The 20,081-nt window shown below is 50.4% G+C and overlaps 1 protein-coding gene across 1 annotated transcript in view; it reads left to right on the forward strand.

Annotated features, from left to right (window-relative positions):
- The window catches only part of CATSPER3 (cation channel sperm associated 3), a 36,655-nt gene extending 19,421 nt beyond the window's left edge, over positions 1-17,234 (forward strand). The window contains exons 3-8 of the mRNA XM_017654825.3: positions 104-343; positions 5,224-5,406; positions 6,036-6,176; positions 6,536-6,655; positions 7,503-7,660; positions 8,589-17,234. Of these exons, the coding sequence (XP_017510314.3) occupies positions 104-343; positions 5,224-5,406; positions 6,036-6,176; positions 6,536-6,655; positions 7,503-7,660; positions 8,589-8,694 (948 nt within the window). The 3' untranslated portion in view covers positions 8,695-17,234. The remainder of the gene's footprint in view (positions 1-103; positions 344-5,223; positions 5,407-6,035; positions 6,177-6,535; positions 6,656-7,502; positions 7,661-8,588) is intronic.
- The last annotated feature ends 2,847 nt before the right edge of the window (positions 17,235-20,081 follow it).

The following is a 20,081-nucleotide window of genomic DNA, read 5'->3' on the forward strand; positions in this document are numbered from 1 at the left end:
GGAAAAGAGAATCAGACACACTGTGTGTTCATTGTAGGGAGAGGGCCAGGACCCCAGGACTCTGCAGCGTGGTCTGACCTTCCAGCCCTTGCCCCCTCTGCAGGTCTCAGAAATCATCTTCGTGTCCATCTACAGTTCTGAGTTCTGCATGAAACTCTACATGGACCCCATCTACTATGGGAAGGATGGCTACAACCTGCTAGATGTGGTCATTATCATCATTATCTTCATCCCCTATGGCCTCCGCAAGATAAAGGGCAAGCACTACCCCTACCTCAGCATCGCTGATGGCATGCAGTCCCTGCGGATCCTCAAGCTTATCACCTACAGCCGTGGCATCCGGGTGAGTAACCCAGGGGTACCGTGGTTCTGGGAGTGCAGGCGACAGGGCCCATTTGCCCACCAGCCCCTGATGAAATAATAATTCTATTATCCAATTAGTGAGTCCTACTGTGTGGCAGGTTGATCTTTACTGATATTATCTTATTTAATCTTAAAACAATTATAGGAAAGGTATTATTATCTCCATTTTACAGATGAAGAAATTGAGACCTGTGGTCACTCAGCAGTTAGGTGGGAGAGCTGAAGTGTGAGAGGTGCGTCTGCCTCCAGAGGCCATCTGAACTTTTCCTCTCTCTCAGGCTGCAGGGGGACTGAATTTCTGATGGTACAGCCCTTTGAACTACATGCCCGGGAAGTCCCCAGCTTTTCGGCGACCATGGCGCCTCACTGCTTTCCCCAAATAGCTAAAACCTGCTGCTCCTCTTGGGAATGGTCTCCTTACTGCGTTTGAGCAGCTCTGGAAATGTTGCTCCTGCTGAGAAGTCATGGGGCGAGCAGCTGTTCTTTGGCTCAGCAGGTTTCAGAGCAACCTGCCCTTCGGCATTCGTCCCGGCCGCAGTGTGCTTGCCCTGGCTCTGCTTGCGGGGCCCGTGCTTCTCCAGGAAGGCCGTGGTTTGGGCCCGTGTGACCAGCTAGGGTGTGTCAGCGTGTTCTGCTGACAGATTGCCCCTAGCCCGGCCAGGGTGCCTGCGCAGGGCGTAGGCCTCATACCCAGGAGCCCCAGCCTGGGGTGGAGAAGGAGAGGCAGTGTTGGAGGACGCCCCCCACCCCCCGCCTCCACCACAGACCCGCTTTCATTCATTGCTTCTGTCACGTAGCCACACAGCTGTGTGCGGGTCCCCCTCAAACAGCACAGTCCGGTCCTCCTCCTCGTCACGGCAAGGCTCCTGGAAAGAGGTGTCTGTGCTTCCAGACCCTGTGTCCCTGGCTGTCATTTGTGCCCTGGCTTGGCTGCTTCTCTCCACCCCAAACTAGCCTCTCTGAGGTTGCCAATGACCTCCTGGTCACCGAGGCCACCAGCCATTTCCCTCAGCTTCTTGCCGCCTCTTGCCCCCTCGGTTTTCCTCTGCGTCTCAGGCATGACTTTGGGGTGCGTGTTTTCTTTGCCTGGCCTTAAATGTTGTTTTCTCAATACTGTGTCCTGAATTCTCTTCCCTTCTCACTCTGTGTATTGTCTTTGGGTGATCTTTTCTACTTTTCAGGGGTCCTCACCTGCCCATGCCTCTCTCTTTGACCTTAGACCCAGTTGCCTCCTGGACGTTCATGTGTTCCTCAAATCCAGGCCTAACCTGGCAGGCACCACTCCCCGCCCACCTCCCCCTTCAAGTCCCGCACACCCTGGCTTCGCCTGCTGTATTTTGCCTTTTGGTGAAGGGCACCCCTACATTCAACTGCCAAGTCCTAATTTTGAGTGTCAGTGATGACTCCTTTCTCTCAAAGCCCTGTAACCAGCCTTCTACACAGTCACGGCCTTGTCCAAGTCTTTTCGCCTTCGCAGCCACCACCACCTCTCAGCACCACACACCTGTGCGTGGATCCCTGCAGTGGCTTCTGACGCTGCTGAGGGCACTGGAGCAGGAATGCCGCCGCAGCACTGGGCAGGGGGGATCTTGAAGGGGTCTATCAAATCATGGCACCCACCCATTCAGACCTGAGAGTGGTTCCTCCTGCTTGTAGGCTAGAGGCAGCCCCTGTGATGTGTCCTTGAGTGGGAGGTGGGAGTGTTTGAGAGGCCGAGTATTAGAGCTGAGACAAGTAGAAGACTGCAAGTCCCCGGGAGGCAAAGGCCAGGTGGTGGGTACCTCAGAGGGAGGGAGTGATCAGACAGTGGGAAGGGTGGCCTTCTTCCAGGTGTAAGGCACCAAGGGAGCCAGGGGCCTAGGGTGGTGCCAGAGTCACTGGAGTTAAGGGAGCCAAGAGGCCTGGGGGCTAATAGGTATTCCGCGGTCGCTGAGGGCCCTGAGGCTGGCAGCAGGGTGGGGCGGGGCCTGGGGGCAGTGATTCCAAGACATGGCAGGGTGGGCCTGCCCAGAAGTGCAGGCGGTGCCCATAGACACAGGGCAGCAGAGGGCAAGGTAGACGGGGCCTCCTGACTCGGGCCAGCCAGGGAGGAAGGCCGCTGAGGAGCGATGGCCTCAGGCAAGAGAGGATTTTCAGGTGAGGTCAGCAAAGAGGTCACCATGGAGGGAATAAACAGACTTGGGGGAGGCATGTGAAGACAGGAAATGGCAGTGGGCTGAGGACAGGAAGCCCGGGGCCGGGACTGCGTGAGGAGGGGGGAAGCAGAAAAAACTGGGGGCAGGAGGGTCTTCTGCTTGGGGGCGGGGGAAGGGCAGTGACCCAGGTTGGCACACTGTGAGGCTGAGGGCACGAGCTGCCTCGTGAGAGCATCGTCCTGACTGTGTCCTGCCCAGAGGCAAAGGCCTGCAGGTGACTGAAGCTTAGGGCCCCACAGGGGTCCATCCTTCCAGCCCAGGGATCTGGTGCCGGGAACACAGCCCTCCCCACTGGCCAGCATCTGTCCCACAGCTCAGCCTGGCTTGCGTGGTGACCGCAGGCATCTGCTCAGCCTTTGGTCCTGGTACACATACACAGAGAGCTGTGGGCGTGCAGACACAATGTGCGCACGGGTACATGGCCTATGTTTGACTTCAGGGGTTTCTGTTATTCAGCAGAGACGTGTATCGCCAAGCTATTTCCTGGGGACCAGCAGGCTGTGGCTCTCCTGTGGCCTTTGGGATGTCACTGGACCCCAGATTCCTAGGAGCACATAAGACACTCTGGATTGCACATCCTCCGTACACCAGCCTGGCCAGCTGGCCAGGGGAAGCTGGTGTCAAAGGGGGGACCTGCACCTCTCTGCTTATTCATATGCATTGAGGTCTAAGTGAGGCTCTGACAGAGCGGCAGCCTCAGTGCCTGGAGCCGGCACTCTGCCACATCCTTGGCCTCTGTCCCCTGATTAATTAAAATGATACTTTGCCTTCCACCTCATGGCAATAAACCTGTACCATGAGGAAAGAGTTCCTTGTTGTTTTGCGCACAGGAAAGTTCTGTTAGCTGGGCACCTGGGGGCCACACCGCCCCTGTTCATCTCTAGTCCAACCTGAAGACTAACCTGTAGCTGCTTGGCTGTGGGGGTACCAGCCTTACGTTTCTCCCTGCTTCCTCCTCCATGGCCTCCTCATCTTCCGCACATCTAGGTGGCTGCACAGAAAGGCTCTCTGAGTGGCCAGGCCTGGGCACAGACCCTGTCTGGAGGTCCTCTTCAAACCCAGAATGCCCCAGGAACAGGAGGGCAGCTGTGGCTTGACCCAGAGCCTGGCGGAGCTGGAAGCTTCCCTAAAATGAGGCACCTGTTGGGGGCCAGGCCATAGACCTTGGAAGCCCAGGACTTCCTCAGGGAAGGAGCTACCAGCCCATGGGCGTCTGGACAACCATCCCCTGGGCCTGGATTTCTGCACCTTCTGGACTGCAGACTGATGGGGCCTGCCTGGACTGTGCTTGAAGAACATGGCCAAGGCCAACTGTCAGAGTGCTGCAGGGGTGCGTGTGGGCTCTGGAGAGCATGTCCTCTGGCCCACCACTGTCCTCTAGCTGCTCGGCTTTGGCTGCAGGAAGCCAGGCCTCGGGCTGGCCTGGCAGTGGGAGACCCAGCTGGGGCCTGTCCCCCACCTCCCTGCAGTGCCTCTGGTCCCACCACCCTGTGTTCGCCGCTTCCCCACCACTGAGCAGGCTCCATCCCACTGGTGCGCATCCCATGAGGATTTGCCTCTTCAGTCTTAGTAGTTTCTTGGGAAAGAAGTTCATCTGTCCCACAAGGAGGAAGGCAATTTTTTACATCTCCGCTCTTTTGAAATTAATCCCACAACACTGATTTTCTCCCTCCGAGGCCAGGAGACGGGCAATGGCAGGTCCCCCCTGCAGGCAGCTGTCAGACCAGTGCGCAGGCAGGGCAGCCCTGTGCTTTTGGGCTGTCTCTCTGCTTCCCGAGTTACCCCAAGCTGTCGGAACTTCCCTGCCCCGTGGCCCAGCTCCGTCAAGTACCTCTCTCTTACTATGAAGCCAGTGAATGATTTCTTAGCTTAGTAAAAGGGGCTTTTGCAGCTGAAAGCAGTGGCACAAGGTAGAGGGCTTGGGAGCCGGTCCCAGCTCTGCCACTGTCCTGGAGCGGGAACCTGGCCGAGGCGTCCTGCTCCTTGGAGCCTCTGATCCTGTCTTAAAATGGGAAGACTGATGACACCTACGCACTTTGAAATGCTGTCTGTGTTCAGAGAGATGAACATGTATTGAGTGCCTACTATATGCCAGACTCCAGGACATGGAGAATGGCCGATGAGGAGCCACCTTGGAGGGGCAGACAAGACAAATGCCCATTCCATGAGCCACAGAGTGGAGACCTGCCTGTGCAACAGGACCCAGACAGAGTGGGAAGACATGTTCCCTGTGGGTCTCCTCCTTCACACTCCCAGGCTGGCTCCCCTACTCCTCCTGGACCTGGAGAGCTTTCAGGGATGGTTCTCAGCTGAGAAGCAGGAGCAGGACACCTTGGGGTGACCACAAAGGCAGGTGGGGTTCAGGTAGACTGGTTAGCAGTGCTGATGGGGAGGCTATCCCGGACCTGCAGCAGCACGTGCCCGCTGCCCACAGGTGACTGAGGGTGGGTGCTGGCAGTAAACCAGGTTAGATTGGTCTAGCCCTCAATGTGGACACAGTTCCCGTTCATTCATTCATCCAGCCAGCCATTTATGGAGTACCTGCCATGTGCCAGGCGTGGCCCTGGATGCTGGGACAGCTGTGGTTCGGGCGGCTGGGCCCTCTGTCCTCTGAGCCGCACCCAGCCTAGCAGCCTTGCCTGACCCCGGCGCCTCTGTCTTGCAGACGCTCGTCAGCGCTGTGCGGCAAACAGTCTACACCGTGGCGTCCGTGGTCGCTCTGCTCTTCGTCCTGATGTACATCTTCGCTATCTTGGGCTTCTGCCTATTTGGAGATCCGGATGGGGGTGATCCGAATAACTGGGGGAACCTGGCTGCGGCCTTCTTTACCCTCTTCAGCTTGGCCACGGTACTGGGTTTGGGAGAGCGGTGGGGACAGGGGCCTTGAGAAGGGACCTTCTCCGTGTTCAGGTCCTTAGCCGGGCTGGGGAAGCTGAGGGCTGGCCTCCTCAGACTAAGCAGAAGCCAGTACCCTGGCCCGGGCCCCTCTCTGTCTCTATCTGTGACTCCCTAGAGCCTCCCATTTGTCCCACAGCATTGTGAAACCTTCAAAGAGTTCTCAAAAGATAACTTATTTGGATTAAGTTTAATTTAGAAATGAAACCCAGGTCATAGAGCTTTTTTGGGAACAAGCTGTCACAATCCTCCATGAATAAGCCTGCAAAGCCCAAGTCTAGAAGTCCAGACTCTAATGGGCTCTGGAAGGATGGGTCTTTCTAAAGGGGGACTGGCAGAGAGGCAGTGTCTTTTGGGGAAGGATGGGGGCCTTTTGGAGAAAAGCCCTCAGGATCCCTTGGCCAGAAGTGTCCCCACCCAGTGGTGCTGCCCTAGGCCACCGCGTGTGGACTGGCGTCCGTGGGTTGGGGTGGGTGTTGAGGGCTGATGTGGAGGCTGAGTCGGCCTCCTCCTCAGCGGGGCCAGGCTTCGCTAGGGTAGGTGGGAAGGGGGCCCTTGGCATACCCCGCCCTGCCTGAGCAGGTTGATGGCTGGACAGACCTGCAGCAGCAGCTGGATAAACGGCATTTCACCTCGAGCCGGACGTTCACCATCGTCTTCATCCTGCTCGCCTCTTTCGTCTTCCTCAGCATGTTTGTGGGCGTGATGATCATTCACACTGAGGTGAGGCCGCTCAGGCACGCAGAGGGGGCCGGGCTCGGGGTGGCGAGTGGAGCTGCAGACCAAGGCCCTGAGCTGACCCCTGCTGACGCGGAGGGGAGGCTGCCCTCCCTCCTCCAGCCCCACTCTGGTCCCTGAGCTCACGCGTTTCCCTGCCTCACGATGGTGGCCAGCAAGACGGAGACCTGGGAAGCCCCTGCAGCTGCACCCGGCAGCTTGAGTTGGGGGCTGGTGCTGGGTGGAGGACCCTCCTGCTGAGTGGCCTGGGCCGCGGTGCAAAGCTACAGAAGAGGAAGATGGTGGGCAGGGAGGCAGGCATGCAGTGAGAGCCTGCACTTCACCTCCATCCTCCCATTCCCTAGGCTTTCATTAAAAAGTTTAAGCAGGAGCTGATGGTGGAGAGACAGCTGACCCTCATGGAAAAGAAGCAGGTGCTTCTGAAGCTGCAGCAAGAAGAGGTCAGCAGGCTGCTGCAGACACAGGTGGGCGGCCTTCACAGGCAGGCGGGTGGACAAAGAAACGGACAGTCAAGGCTGAAGAAATGGGTAGGAAGGAGGGGCCTGGGAGCCTGCAGAGAGCAGGTGGCCTCAGGTACCTAACATGTAAGGCAGGTCTCTAACATGCTATAATTTTCAGTGTCAGGCTTTATTCTGGGCATTTTAATATTCTGTGAACCTCTTAGAGTATGGAATGTTGTGATTAAAATGCCTCCCTCCTTCATGAGGAAAACTCCACTGCCACGCCCTTCGCCTGGTTGCTCTTGTTACTGAGGGCTCACGGAATGCCAGGCTGGGATGGCCCCCATCCGGTGAGTGGGGGGGGGCCACAGAGAGGTCATGGAGGCCCTGACAGTCACTCAACCTCGCTTTTTCCCCATTGGAACAAGAATGAGCCCAACAGGTTGGGGATTGTCTGTCAAGCATGTGTGAAGGGCTGGGGTGAGTCTTCTTGTCAACCTCGGTGCCACTGCGCCCCCCGCCCCCAGCCCTGCTTGCTCTGCTGGCTCCGAGCCGCTGCCCCTCCCTCCTCCTGTGGTCGGCCCATCCCTCCACAGCCTCTTCTCCGAGGTGGAGACCTCGGCCCGACGTGACTGGGCCAGGGTTTGTCCAGGGTGGGGCGAGGCCTTGCTGACCCACCCTCAGGCTCTCTCTGGCCCCTTCCTGCGTCATGCTCTGGTGTCAGCGACAGCAGCTCGCGAGGCTCCCTCGGTTAGGGGGCATCCAGGCTCAGAAGGGGTCAGGACGGGCCCCAGGGAGGGTCCTTAGGCCTTTATGTGTATTGGGTGTCACCATCTGCTCAACAATGTTCTCCTTTTGCTTTCCTCTCCAGAAACACGTTGACTATGAAAGTTTCAGTAAACTGGTAGAGAACTTCAAGAGGACCCTGCGGCATACTGACCCCATGGTCTTGGACGATTTTGGCACCAGCCTGCCCTTCATCGACATCTACTTGTCCACTCTGGACAAGCAGGACACTACGGTCTACAAGTCAGTCCCAGCCCTGCTGACCCCGGCCCAGGAGACCAGGCTTTTCCTGGTCCCCAGGCGTCTTTGAGTGTGGGTCTGTGCCAGGTGCCCCGCAAGAGAAAGGGGGTGATGGCCCATGTGCAGGGCGGACAGAGTGAGGCCCTTCTCCAGAGTTCGGGATTCCACGTATGCACATGGCCTGGGCAGCTGCGTGGACAGGCCTGTGGCTAGGGACTCTGACCCGTATTTAAGTGCCGGCTCCTTTGACTCTCCAGGCCCTTCCTCACCAAGCCCTTTAAAAGGACAGCGGAAGCAGCACTGATGGGCGAGTTGGGTACTGAGGCTCCTGGCCTGGTTCTGCCACCACCGTCCTTTGTGACCTGGGAAAGTCTGTGCCCTTTTTCCATTTGTTACACAAGGGGCTGCTGGGCGGCTATGTGAAAACAGTGTGTATAGAGCTCAGAGCTTGGCCTGGGCCAGGGCTCTGCGTAGTGGTTGTAAGTGGCCACTGCTGAGCAGGAAGGGGAGAGCGTGTGTACTGAGGAGCCACAGGTGGCTCTCGAACAAGGAAGGACACAGTTAGCCTGGCTTCAGCAAAGCCCCTCCAAGGGCCTCATAGACTGGAGGACCAGAAAGGAGGGGATCAAGGAAAGCCCACTTTTGGCCTAAGAGTGGGCCAGGCGGTAAGGTCACTTCTACATAGTCACCACCCTCAGAGCCCAGGTTGTTGTCTCCAGCCTAATACATGGAGAAATAACTTGCTCCAGGGGCCACAGGAAGAGTGGAGGCAGATGGCAGCCCAGCCTGGTCTAACTCTGGAGTCTGCCCTGCCCCGATCCCACCCCTGCCGGTGCGGTGAATGTGCAGGTGCACATGTGCCGCGGAGGGGCTGGGGCGACGCACAGCGTGCCCTCGAGCTCAGCCCCATCTCCTCCTGCTCTACCTCCAGGCTTCAAGAGCTGTACTATGAGATCGTGCATGTGCTGAGACTGATGCTTGAAGAGCTGCCGCAGAAGAACGAGTCCCAGTCTTCAGAAAAGATGGAGGAGCAGTAGCTGGGTCCAGGCACCCGGGGAGGAGGGGCTTGCAGACTGTGACAGCCCTACCCCCCGTTCAACACAGGCTTTCTGAGTTGACCTTTCCATGGTTGCTGTGACTGAGGCATTTTCCCACTATTGGGGTTTGGGCCTGGGTAAGTGACTATGAAGTCTGATTCCCTGGACCCCCCAACCCCACATGACACCAGAGCTGGGGAGTTAGGAGAAGGAGGCTCAAGACTTGCCCTGGCCAGAGGCCACATCTAGGGGCCACAGTGGCTTTCTTTTGCCTTGACTCCAGCAGCAAAGACCCACTGAGCTCCTGGGAAAGCTGCCGAGGACCCCAGAGCAAGGAGAGCCTCCAGAAGCCCCATTAGAGGGTAGGGCTTCCCTGAGCTGCTGCAGCCTTACTGATCTTGGAACCTCTGCTGGGCTCATCCATGTGCGTGTCCCCACACCAGGCAGAGCTCTATCTTTCTTTATGGACCCATTGCTAGGAAGTCCCCTCTTTGGAAGTCTACTCTGCTTTCCCCTAGCCTCACAATGGGTGTGGTACCCCTAGAGATATAGCTGTGACTGGCGGGTTCTGTTTTGTGGGCATAGAGCTCAGGGTGATCTCATCTGGGGGGAATGGCCTAGCAGCAATGCTGGGGCACCTGATACAGATATTGGAGGAGTGGCAGAATCAGGCACTTTGGGCTGTTTCCCCCTTTATGGTTTGTAAGGACTCTTCATGTAAAAGGTAGCATTTTCTGTGTCATTCTTGGCTGAGTGACTGCTAGAGTTGCCATGGTCCTGGCACTACCATAGTCCAGCCACTGTAGAGTCGTCTGAATGCCCAGGTAGGGCAGGGTGTCTGGCTCCCAACTGGCTATGGCAGAGGCCCTGCAGTGCCTCTCAGTTCCCATTGCTGGGGAGTATTCTTGATGCCTGTCACCTTGGCACTGCCATCTCAAACAGAGAGAGGTGAGCTGTGGGTTGGGAGACCTACTAGTATCTATAGCTGAGGCAGAAAGGCCTCGGCTGGCCCCTGTGCCTGGATGCATGGCTTCAGGCCTGGGGAACAGCTCCTCTGAGGCCACAGGACAAGGGCAGGTGGGAAATCATGGTTTCATTCATACATATAACTACTATTTACTGAGCTGTCTTGGATGCTTGGGGTTCTGTAAGGAGTCTTGTCCTGGCCTTCTTGGTATTTGTGGTGTTTAGGGGAGACATTAATCCAACCAGACTGGATGAGAGAAAATTTCCCTGAGGAAGTGACAATAATCATTTGAATGCAGAGAACACGAGTCTTCTAAGATACTCAGATCATTTCCATTTGTAAATGCTCACACTCTCAGAAACCAATTGAGAATTTTGTAAACAATGCTAAGAAGGATTGCTCTGGAGTGAGACCAGTCATCATGCGGTGGAGCAGCCCTCTGAGGGCAGGACGTGGAGTCGACTTCTTCCTGGGGGAGAGAGAACTTTAGATCAATATCCCTGGAGATGGACCTGAAGTGAGCAGGGTGTCTATGCCCTTCGTGGAGGTGGGAGAAACTCAGGGTCTTATGCATCTAATGCCTGTCTACGAAGGCTAGAGGACTTCTAGGGGTGCTCTGGTGGGTGAAGCCCAGTCAGTAGGGCAGGTAGGCCTCAGGCAATGGCTCTAATTCAGGGCTGGGTCAAAACAGACATTGACAACCACTCACACTGTTGTGCACACTTTTGGTGCACTGTATGCCAGTGTTGCTCAGGGGAATAAGAAAACATATCCACCTGCTCTCATTAGGAAAAACAATAGAAAAGAGTAATGAAACTAAGAGCTGATTCTATAAAAAGATAAGCAAAATTGATAAACCTTAGCAAGATTCATCAAGAAAAAAAGAGGGCTCAAATAAATAAAATTAGGAATGAAGAGAAGTTACAACAAACATCATAGAAATACAAAGGATCATAAAAGGCTACTATGAACAATTTTACTATGAAAAAAATAGATAACGTGGAAGAAATGGATAAATTCCTAGAAACATACAATCTTCCAAGATTGAATCAGGATGAAATAGAGAATCTGAACTGGTTGATTATTAGTAACAAAATTGAATCACAATAAAAAACTTCTAACAAAGTCCTGGACTTCTGTCCAGGACCAGCTGGTTCCACAGGTGAATCTTACCAAACATCCAAAGAAGAGTTAATACTTATCCTTCTCAAAGTATTCCAAAAAAATTAAAGAGGAAGGAACATTTCCAAGCTCAATGTAAGAGGCCAGTGTTACCCTGACACCAAAATCAGATAAAGATACTACAGAAAAATAAAATCACAGGCAATTATCTCTGAGGAACATAGATGTAAAAATTTTCAACAAAATATTCACAAACCAAGTTCAACAATACATTAAGAGGATCATACACCATGATCAAGTGGGATTTATTCCAGGGATGTAAGGATGGTTCAATATCTGCAAATCAATCAGTGTGATATACCACATTAACAGAATGGGGAATAAAGATATTATGATTACCTCAATAGATGCAGAAAAAGCATTTGAAAAAACTCAACATTGATTTATGATAAACACTCTAAAAAAGTGGGTAAGAAGGAATGTATCTCATCATAATAAAGGCCACATATGACAAACTCATAACTAACATATTCAATGGTGAAAAGCTGAAAGCTTTTCCTCTAAAACCAGGAACAAGGCAAGGATGCCCACTCCTGCCATTTTATTCAACAATGTATTTGTGGAAGTTCTAGCCACAGCTACTAGGCAAGAAAAAGAAATAAAAGGCATCCAGATTTGAAAAGAAAGTAAAATTGTCACTATTCACAGATGACATGATATTATATTTAGAAAACCCTAAAGCCTCTAATAGTTCAAAGCTATTAGAACTAATAAATGAATTCAGTAAGGTTTCAGGATACAAAAATCAATATACAGAAATCTGTTGTGTTTTTACACACTAACAATGAGCTAGCAGAAAGAGTAATTAAGAAAATCCTGTTTACAATTGCATCAAAAATAATAAAGTGCCTATAAGTATTTTATTTAACTGAGGTGGAGAAAGGCATGTACTCTGAAAACTACTGATAAAAGCAATTGATGACAACACAGATAAATAGAAAGGCATACTGTGCTCATGGAATGGAAGAATTAATACTCTTAAAATGTCCATATTACCCAAATCAATCTATAGATTCATTGCAATCTATATACAAATTCCAATGACATTTTTCAGAGAACTAGAACAAATTATCCGAAAATTTTTAAACCACAGAAACCCTGAACAGCTGAAGCAATCTTAGGAAAGAGAAAGTGAGGGGTATGGTGCTCCTGAATTTCAAACTTTAATATAAAGCTGTGGTAATCAAAACAGTATGGTATTTGCTCAAAAATAGATACATAGATCAATGGAGCAGAATAGAGAGTTCAGAAAAAAACCCATACTTACAAGCTCAATATCTATGACAATCTAAAAGATAATCTCTTCAATAAGTGGTAATGGGAAACTGGGCAGCTACACGCAACAGAATGAAGCTGGACCATTTTCTTATACCATAAACAAAAACAAACTCAAAATAGTTTAAAGACTTAAATATAAAACCTGAAACCATGAAGCTCCTAGAAGAAAACAGACAGTAAAGTCTTTGAAATCAGCCTTAGCAATGTTTTTTTTCTTGGATCTGTCTTCTCTGGCAAGGACAACAGAAGGAAAAATAAATCGGGCTATGTAAAACCCAAAAGCATTTGCACAGTGAAGGAAAATGAAAAGACAACCCACTGAATGGGTCAAAGGGGTTACATCCAAAATATACAAAGAACTCATAAAATTCAATATAAAAAATCCAATTAAAAATATACGGAGGATCTGAATAGCCATTTTTCCAAAGGAGACATACAGATAATCAACAGGTACACGGAAAGAGGCTCCACATCATTAACTATCAGGAAAATGCATATCAAAACCACACTGAGGTATCACCTCACACTTGTCGGATTGGCTAATATTCAAAAGACAAGCCATAACAAGTGTTGGTGAAGATGTGGAGAAAAGGGAACCCTCATGCTCTGTTGGTGGCACGTAAATTGGTGCATCCACTATGGAAAACAATGTGGAGTTTCCTCAAAAAATTAAAAATAGATACATATGATCTAGCAATTCCATTTCTAGGTATTTATCCCAAGAAAACAAAACCACTATTTTAAAAAGATATATGTACCCTTTAGTTCAATACCCTTGGAGGTGGACCTGAAGTAAGCAGGGTGCTACGTATATACAATGGACTATTACCCAGCCATAAAAAATAATGAAATTTTGCCATTTTCAACAACATAGATGGACCTGGAGGGTATTATGCTAAGTGAAGTAAGAGAAAGACAATGCTGTGTGACTTCATCTATATGTGGAATCTAAACAATGAATAAACAAAACAAAAACAGACTCATAGAGAACACACTGATGGTTGCCAGAAGGTGCACTCTTCCAATTATAAAATACAGGAATACAGCAGAGGGCATATAGTCAATAGTATGATAACAATTTCATATGGTAACTAGACTTATTGTGGTGAGCATTTTGTAATGTATATAAATATTGAATCACTATGTTGTACACCTGAAACTAATGCAATATTGCATGTCAATTATTCTTTGCTAAAAAAGCCAAACCATCCAAAGATGGACCAGCTTTGAGGATCACATAAAATACACGTGAGCCTATAAAAGAAGATGTGTAGGCATACCTTATTTTTTTATTGTGCTTCACTTAATTGCACTTTGTAGATGTTGCATTTTTTCATATATTTATATTTTTTATTAAGGTATCATTGATATACACTCTTATGAAGGTTTCACATGAAAAACTTGTGGTTACTGCATTCACCCATATTATCAAGTCCCCCCCACCCATAGCCCACTGAAGTCACTGCCCATCAGTGTAGTAAGATGCCACAGTCACTACCTCTCTGTGCTACACTGTCTTACCCATGACCCTCCACCACCCCATGTGTGCTAATCATAATACCCCTCCATCCCCTTCTCCCTCCCTCCCCACCCACTCTCTCCCACCCCTCCCCTTTGGTAACCCCTAGTCCCTTCTTGGAGTCTGTGAGTCTGCTGCTGTTTTGTTCCTTCAATTTTGCTTCATTGTTACACTCCACAAATAAGGGAAATCATTTGGTGCTTGTCTTTTTCTGCCTGGCTTATTTCACTGAGCATAATACCCTTTAGCTCCATCCATGTTGTTGCAAGTGGTAGGATTTGTTTTCTTCTTAAGGCTGAATAGTGTTCCATTGTGTATATGTACCACATCTTCTTTATCCATTCTAGATCTTGCATTTTTTATAAATTGAAGGTTTGTGGCCACCCTGTGCCAAGCAAATCTATCAGCATCATTTTTTCCAACAGCATTTGCTCACTTTGTGCCTCTGTCACATTTTGGGAATTCTTGAGGTATTTCAAACTTTCATTATTATTATGTTTGTTATGCTGATATGTGATCAGTGATTATGATTTGCTGAAAGCTCAGATGATGGTTAGCATTTTTTGGCAATAAACCATCTTTAAATTAAGGCATATACATTTCATTTTTTAGACAGAATGCTATCACACACTTAGTAGACTATAGGAGTGTGTAAACATAATTTTTATATGCACTGGGAAACCAAAAAATTCATTTGACTCGCTTCATCGCAATGTTTACTTTATCACAGTGGTCTGGAACTGAACCCTCAATATTTCAGAGGCACGTCTGTAGTTGGCTCTGATCTGTGCTTCCTAGATGTCAGCTCCACCTCTTCAGTGCGCTATGCCCATCGTCAGGTGCTTAGGGGAACTGGGTCAGTGTGGTGGGGAGGAAAGGATGGAGCTGAGAGCAAGCAGCGGAGGTCAGGAACCTGGACCTGGACGGGGAGTGGGGTGAATGCGTCTCCAGATGGAGCTGGTACAGGGTGGGCAGAGATGTTGGACCAGGGGTGCCTAGGTCCCAGTGGAGAAGCCCTGGGCATGGGCCAGTATGGGAGGGCAAGCCTCCTCTAAGGGCGCAAGCCAAAGGCTTTCACAGAGCAGAGAACTGGGAAAGGGTGATGTGCAAAGGGCTGGCCCAGCACTGCTGGCAGAACGAGCCGAAGCAGTATTACTGTTTGGCTCTACTTGCAGAGCAAACACGGGCAGCATGGAATTCCCACTTGGGCCCTCCCCAGCTCAGACAGGCTTGGCCAAAACTTTCAATTGATTTGCTTGGGGCAGAAGTGGCTCTGCTTGTCCAGGCCTGGCTGTGGAAAGCAGGACTGTCTTCCCTACCCCAAGCCCTCGGACCCAGCAGAGCTGTCCCCATATGGCCTGCTCATCTCCATCCTGCCAGCCTGGAGGTTTGGGGGCTGCAGTGGGATGCAGGGTATGGGGCCTGTCTTCTGGTTTGCCCAGGCCCTCCCCCAGCTCCTGTGGGAAAGATCTGGAATCCAAGGCTGGAGGTGTTTGGAAGGTGGCTGGAAATACATATATTTTTTAACTGCTTGTTGATTCCACTAGCAGAAAGCAGTCCCTATATTATGGAGGTCTAGGCAGTGGCTGAGAATACAAGGTCTCCTGTTTATTCCAGCAGCTCATAGAAATCTAATACCGAGATGCTGAAAACCACATACCTTGTGTTTTATTCAAATGTGGGTGAGGTAGGACACCTCCTAAAACACACTGCCCTCCACCAGGTCAGGCTTTGTTCTCAGTGGTATCTCTACCTGTTTTGGTCTCTGTCCTGGCCCCAAATTGCCTGGGCCTGCTCCACTGTGCCATAGGCTCTCAAGAGGGAAGATGGCTCTGAATTCCTAACTAGGCTGCTCAGAAAGGAGAGGTGATCATCATTGATTCTGGTCACAGGGGTAGGGAAATGGGGAGAAAGGAACTAAATGTGATGGAGTGAGATTCATTGGTAATGAAGTGTCCCACTTGTCTCCACGCTCTGCCACCAAGGATTTTGTCTGTGCTTGGTCAGTCTCCCAGTGATGGGCGGTCACTGAGATGGTAAAGAACAATTTTGTGCCTCTGAATGAACAGCACACCTGAAAGCCTTCCATAATGATCATACCCAGGGTCTTCAAACCCTGAAACAAAACCACAAGAAGGAAATGGTCTAGTGTCCACTTGACAGAAGGGCAACTTGGGCTCTGTGAAGGGAAGGCCAGGCCTCAAAGAGATGCCCAGCCTAGGGGGTAGAACCCAGAGGGACCCTGGCCTCCCCCAGGTCCCTCTGCCAGCCTTGGCTTAGTGGGGATCCTTGCCTTGAAGGGCTGAGCAAGTCCCTGGGAGCCTGGGGCTGCTGGGGGGCCTCAGTGGCCCCAGCCTAGGCTCTGGACTCTGGGAGAGTTAAGAAGCTTTGGAGGAGGGGGCGGGCACCAAGCTCAGGAGAGGCTGGGCGCTCCCCATGAATTGCATGTACCTAGACTCAGTACCAGCCTCGGTGACTCAATGGGAGTGCCAGCTTGGGGGATGGAGGAGGGGTCCTTGTCCACACGGGTGAGTGTGTGTGTGTGTGTTTAAATATGACCTATATTAGATAGGGTTTACCCAAAGGGAAAGAGAGGTGTGTGCACGAAAAGGCTGGAATCAGGGTCGGGATAAGCATCCATACCAGGGTGTCCTGGGAAGTTCCCAGACAGGCCACCGGTGGGAACAGTTGGGGAAATCCTTGCCGGGTCCTGCCATGACCTAGCAAGCGGCAGCGTGACAGCTGCGTTGTGGCTGCGATGTCTCGGAGGTTTGCCGAGCACTTGCCATGAAGTCCCTGGTACGTTAAGCCCTTGGTTCAGTTAAATGAGTTAACATGCTTTGTTTGATTCTGATTAATAATAATAATATGTGATAATAGTAATAATGGGGCTATTAGCTGCGATTATTACACGTGCCTGCACCATTCCAGGCACGGAGGGGGTGTGTGGTGCACATTCCCACACACTCAGGCCTCATTTTGCAGTCATAAAACCCCATTCTTCAAAGCCCTGCAGCCCAACTCCCTATATCCATTTTCGGGACAAATTGCCAACACTTAAAAAAATTGGTCCATTTTGTGTGAAAGCCAAGTCCAAATTGCTGTTACTTCCCCCCTTATGTTTTGAAATTTTCAAAAGGGTAGGGGTGGGGACACAGGGGATGGAGACAGGAGGAGAGGGGAAAAGAGGAAGGAAAGTGTATGAACTAAGAGGCAAAAAACAAGCCTTATTTCAGTAAAAATGTATTTCTGGAATGATGTTTCAATTTACTCAGGCAGAAAAATTAGCAATGGTGTGCTTATTAAACGGGCTAAGTACGCATGACTATTTTTAGTAGTGAGTGAAATCCTGAGCATGTGGGCCTCTTTAATAAAGATTTCGTGATCATGCTGGCTGGCAGGCACACGCTGCGTGCGCGCATGCGTGTGTGTGGAGGCACGTGGCTGTGCCCATAGGTGGCTGAGCTGGAGGCTTGGGAGGGTGGGGGCGGTGCAGTGACGGGGACAGGGTGAGAGGGACTAACTCCCTGCTTACGTCAGCTGTTTTTCAACTCTGAGCCCTTTGCGTAGCAAAAAATAAATAAAATCATTACAAATTAGTCTTCTCTCTGAACATTCCTCTTGGCTCCTACTAATTTGACGTCTGCTTAAAGAAGAATGTATTTGAAAACAAAAATTTCATTACTGTAAAAATCAGTAAAGGTTTACTTGACACCGTCACGCTAGCCTGTGCCCAAATGAGGCTGAATCCCGAGGAATCACGTGCCGCCCCAGGTCGGGGATGACTGACACCTCTGGGGTGAAGACAGGACCCTGTGGGCAGAAGGCCCTGTCCTGCAGATCACAGTCTTTGAAGTTTTAAAATAATATTTATTGTTTCATTTCATCATTACAAAAGTGATACATGGTCAGTGCAAAAAACTTGGGAAGGACAAATGAAAAAAGGCCCTCATTTCCCACCCCAGAAAGGTAGCTGCTGTTACCACTGTGCACATCCAGAAAGTCCTCTATGCATATATACTGATCTGTGGCCACGGTACTGCACTCATATACTGTTTTGTAGCCTGCCTTGTTTAGTGTTTGATGGTAAAAAAGCAGTGGCAAACCTATTATTTAATTTTGTGCTAAACTTACAGAGAAAAGCCATCTGCCCCAGTTGCATTCTCTCGGTCACTCAGGAGAAGTGCCCTTCATGGGGCCCCACCGCTGAGCTGCACAGAGGGACAGAGAGTGGGGCGGGGGCCGCCTGGGAGTCAGCTGAAGGGGCTGCAGGGAAAGGTTTCCCAGCACAGCGGACCAACCAGTAGTGGGTTCATCCCTGGGAGTCCTGGGCATGAGTCTCTGAATGCTTCTCCGGATAAGCTAGGGGCAGAAACACAGACTTTAAAACAAAAGTTGTGTGAAAATAAACATAATGTGAAATTTACCATTTTAACCTTTTGAAAATAGACAGTGACATTAAATGAATTCACATTGTAGGGCAGCCACCACCACCATCCCTCTCAGAACGTTTTCGTCTTCCCCAGAAAAGCTCTGTACCCACTAAATAGTAACTCCTCACAACCCTTCCCTGCCCCTGACAATTCCAGCCTCTTGTCTGTCTTAATTGGCCTATTCTATGTAGCCCTTTTAAATTGGAATCATAATAGTTGCCCATTTTTGTCTGGCTTATTTCACTTGGTATAATGTCTTTGAGTTTCATAGGGATGCCACTTGTGGCATGTGTCCGAATTTCCTTCCATTTTAAGGCTGAATAGTATTCCATTGTACATACACACCACATTTTGTTTATTCATCTGTCACTGGAGGCTTGGGTGGCTCCCACCTTTCGACTACCGTGAACATGAATGTACAAGTATCTGTTTGAGTCCCTGCTTTTGTTTCTTGAAGGTGTATATCCAGAAGTGGAAATCTGGGTAATACGTAATTCTGTTTAATTTTTTTAGGAACTGCCATATTGTTTCCACAGTGGCTGCACCATTTAAATTCCTACCAGCAATGGATATGGTTCTAATTTCTCCACATCCTTGCCAACACTTGTCATTTCTGTTTTTTTGGTAGCAGCCATCCTAATGGACATGTAGTAATGTATTATTGTGGCTTTGATTTGCATCTCCCTAATGACTAGTAATGTTGAGCATCTTGTGATTCTTACACCAATAATATATATCATTTGAATATCTTCTTTGGATAAATGTCTATTCAAGCTCTTTGCCTGCTTTTGAATTGGGTGATTTGGCTTTTTTGCTGTTCAGATACACTTTTAAAAGCAGTGCCAAGAGCTTCCTGTGCTGAGAGGGAGCAGTGATCAAGCCAGTGGAGGAAGCAAAGGTGAGAGAGCGGAGAGAAAGGTGTGGGGAGAGGGAGAAAGGTCCAAGACGTGCTTTGTGGAGTCGGGGTATGGGCAGGTAGCCCTTAATTCTTTTACTTGGCCACTATTTTTTGAGCACAGCCAGTGAGCAGACCCTTCTCCACGTAGTGCTGTCTACACCTGTTTCCTCCTCTTCTCGGCTCCTCGTGACTCCAGGGATCCTGCCCAGCTGCCGGTGCCCTGCCTCCAGGAGGCTGGGCTCACATAGTTAAGCAGCAGGCTCTGCTCTCAGACTGGCCAGGACCTGAGTCCCTAAAGCTGTGTGCCTTTGGATAGGTTACATGGCGTCCCTGAGCCTCAGCTTCCTCATCTATAAAATGAGGCTAGTAAGAGAAACAAAACATGTACAGTGCACGGCAGACATGCAGCCACATGACAGAGGACCAAAGCAGCTTCTGTCCTCTACCCGACTCCAAATGCTGCTTCCAGCACCTTGACCTGTCCCTCTACAGTGTCCTGATTCATGAGATCACAGCCCCTCCACTCTGGCTGGGTTCTGGTGGCTGCATCTCCTGGGTGCCCTGTGGCCATTTGACAGGTGGACACCTGCTCTGGACAACACTAGCCAGCTGGGAGGCAAGGTCCAGAGCCCTGCAAAAGCAATACTGGAGTGTGAAGAGTCAGGTTTCTGTGGTGAGAGGGGCAAGGACGGAGGCTAGCAAGGCTAGGAGGAAGCCTGGGAGGGCTTCCAAAAGGCGGCAAACTGGAAGCATCCATGTAGAAAATGGGAAGCTTGTAATAATGAGTGAGTCAGGAATTTGGATTTAATGGTTGATATTCTAGGGTCCTGCCTTCCTAGGGAGCTTCTTTGTGCCTCTGCCTGCCCACCCTATTCTGCTGCCCCCGCCTGTACGCCTCCCTGGTCCCCCGCTACCCGTGCCCTCTGCTGCTCTCCCACATGGCCAAGTGAAGTCTGAAGGCAAATCCTGGGGGTTGATGGCTTTGCTTCCTTTTACCCAGAGCACAGCTGACATAAATTGTAATTGTTTCCTCCCTACCCCCAACCCCACCACCCAATACAAATGCAATTCATGACAGGAGCATGTGTGGCACAGTGCATGGGTGCATGG

Source organism: Manis javanica, chromosome 14 (genome assembly GCF_040802235.1).
Source record: "Manis javanica isolate MJ-LG chromosome 14, MJ_LKY, whole genome shotgun sequence".
Classification (NCBI taxonomy): Eukaryota; Metazoa; Chordata; class Mammalia; order Pholidota; family Manidae; genus Manis; species Manis javanica.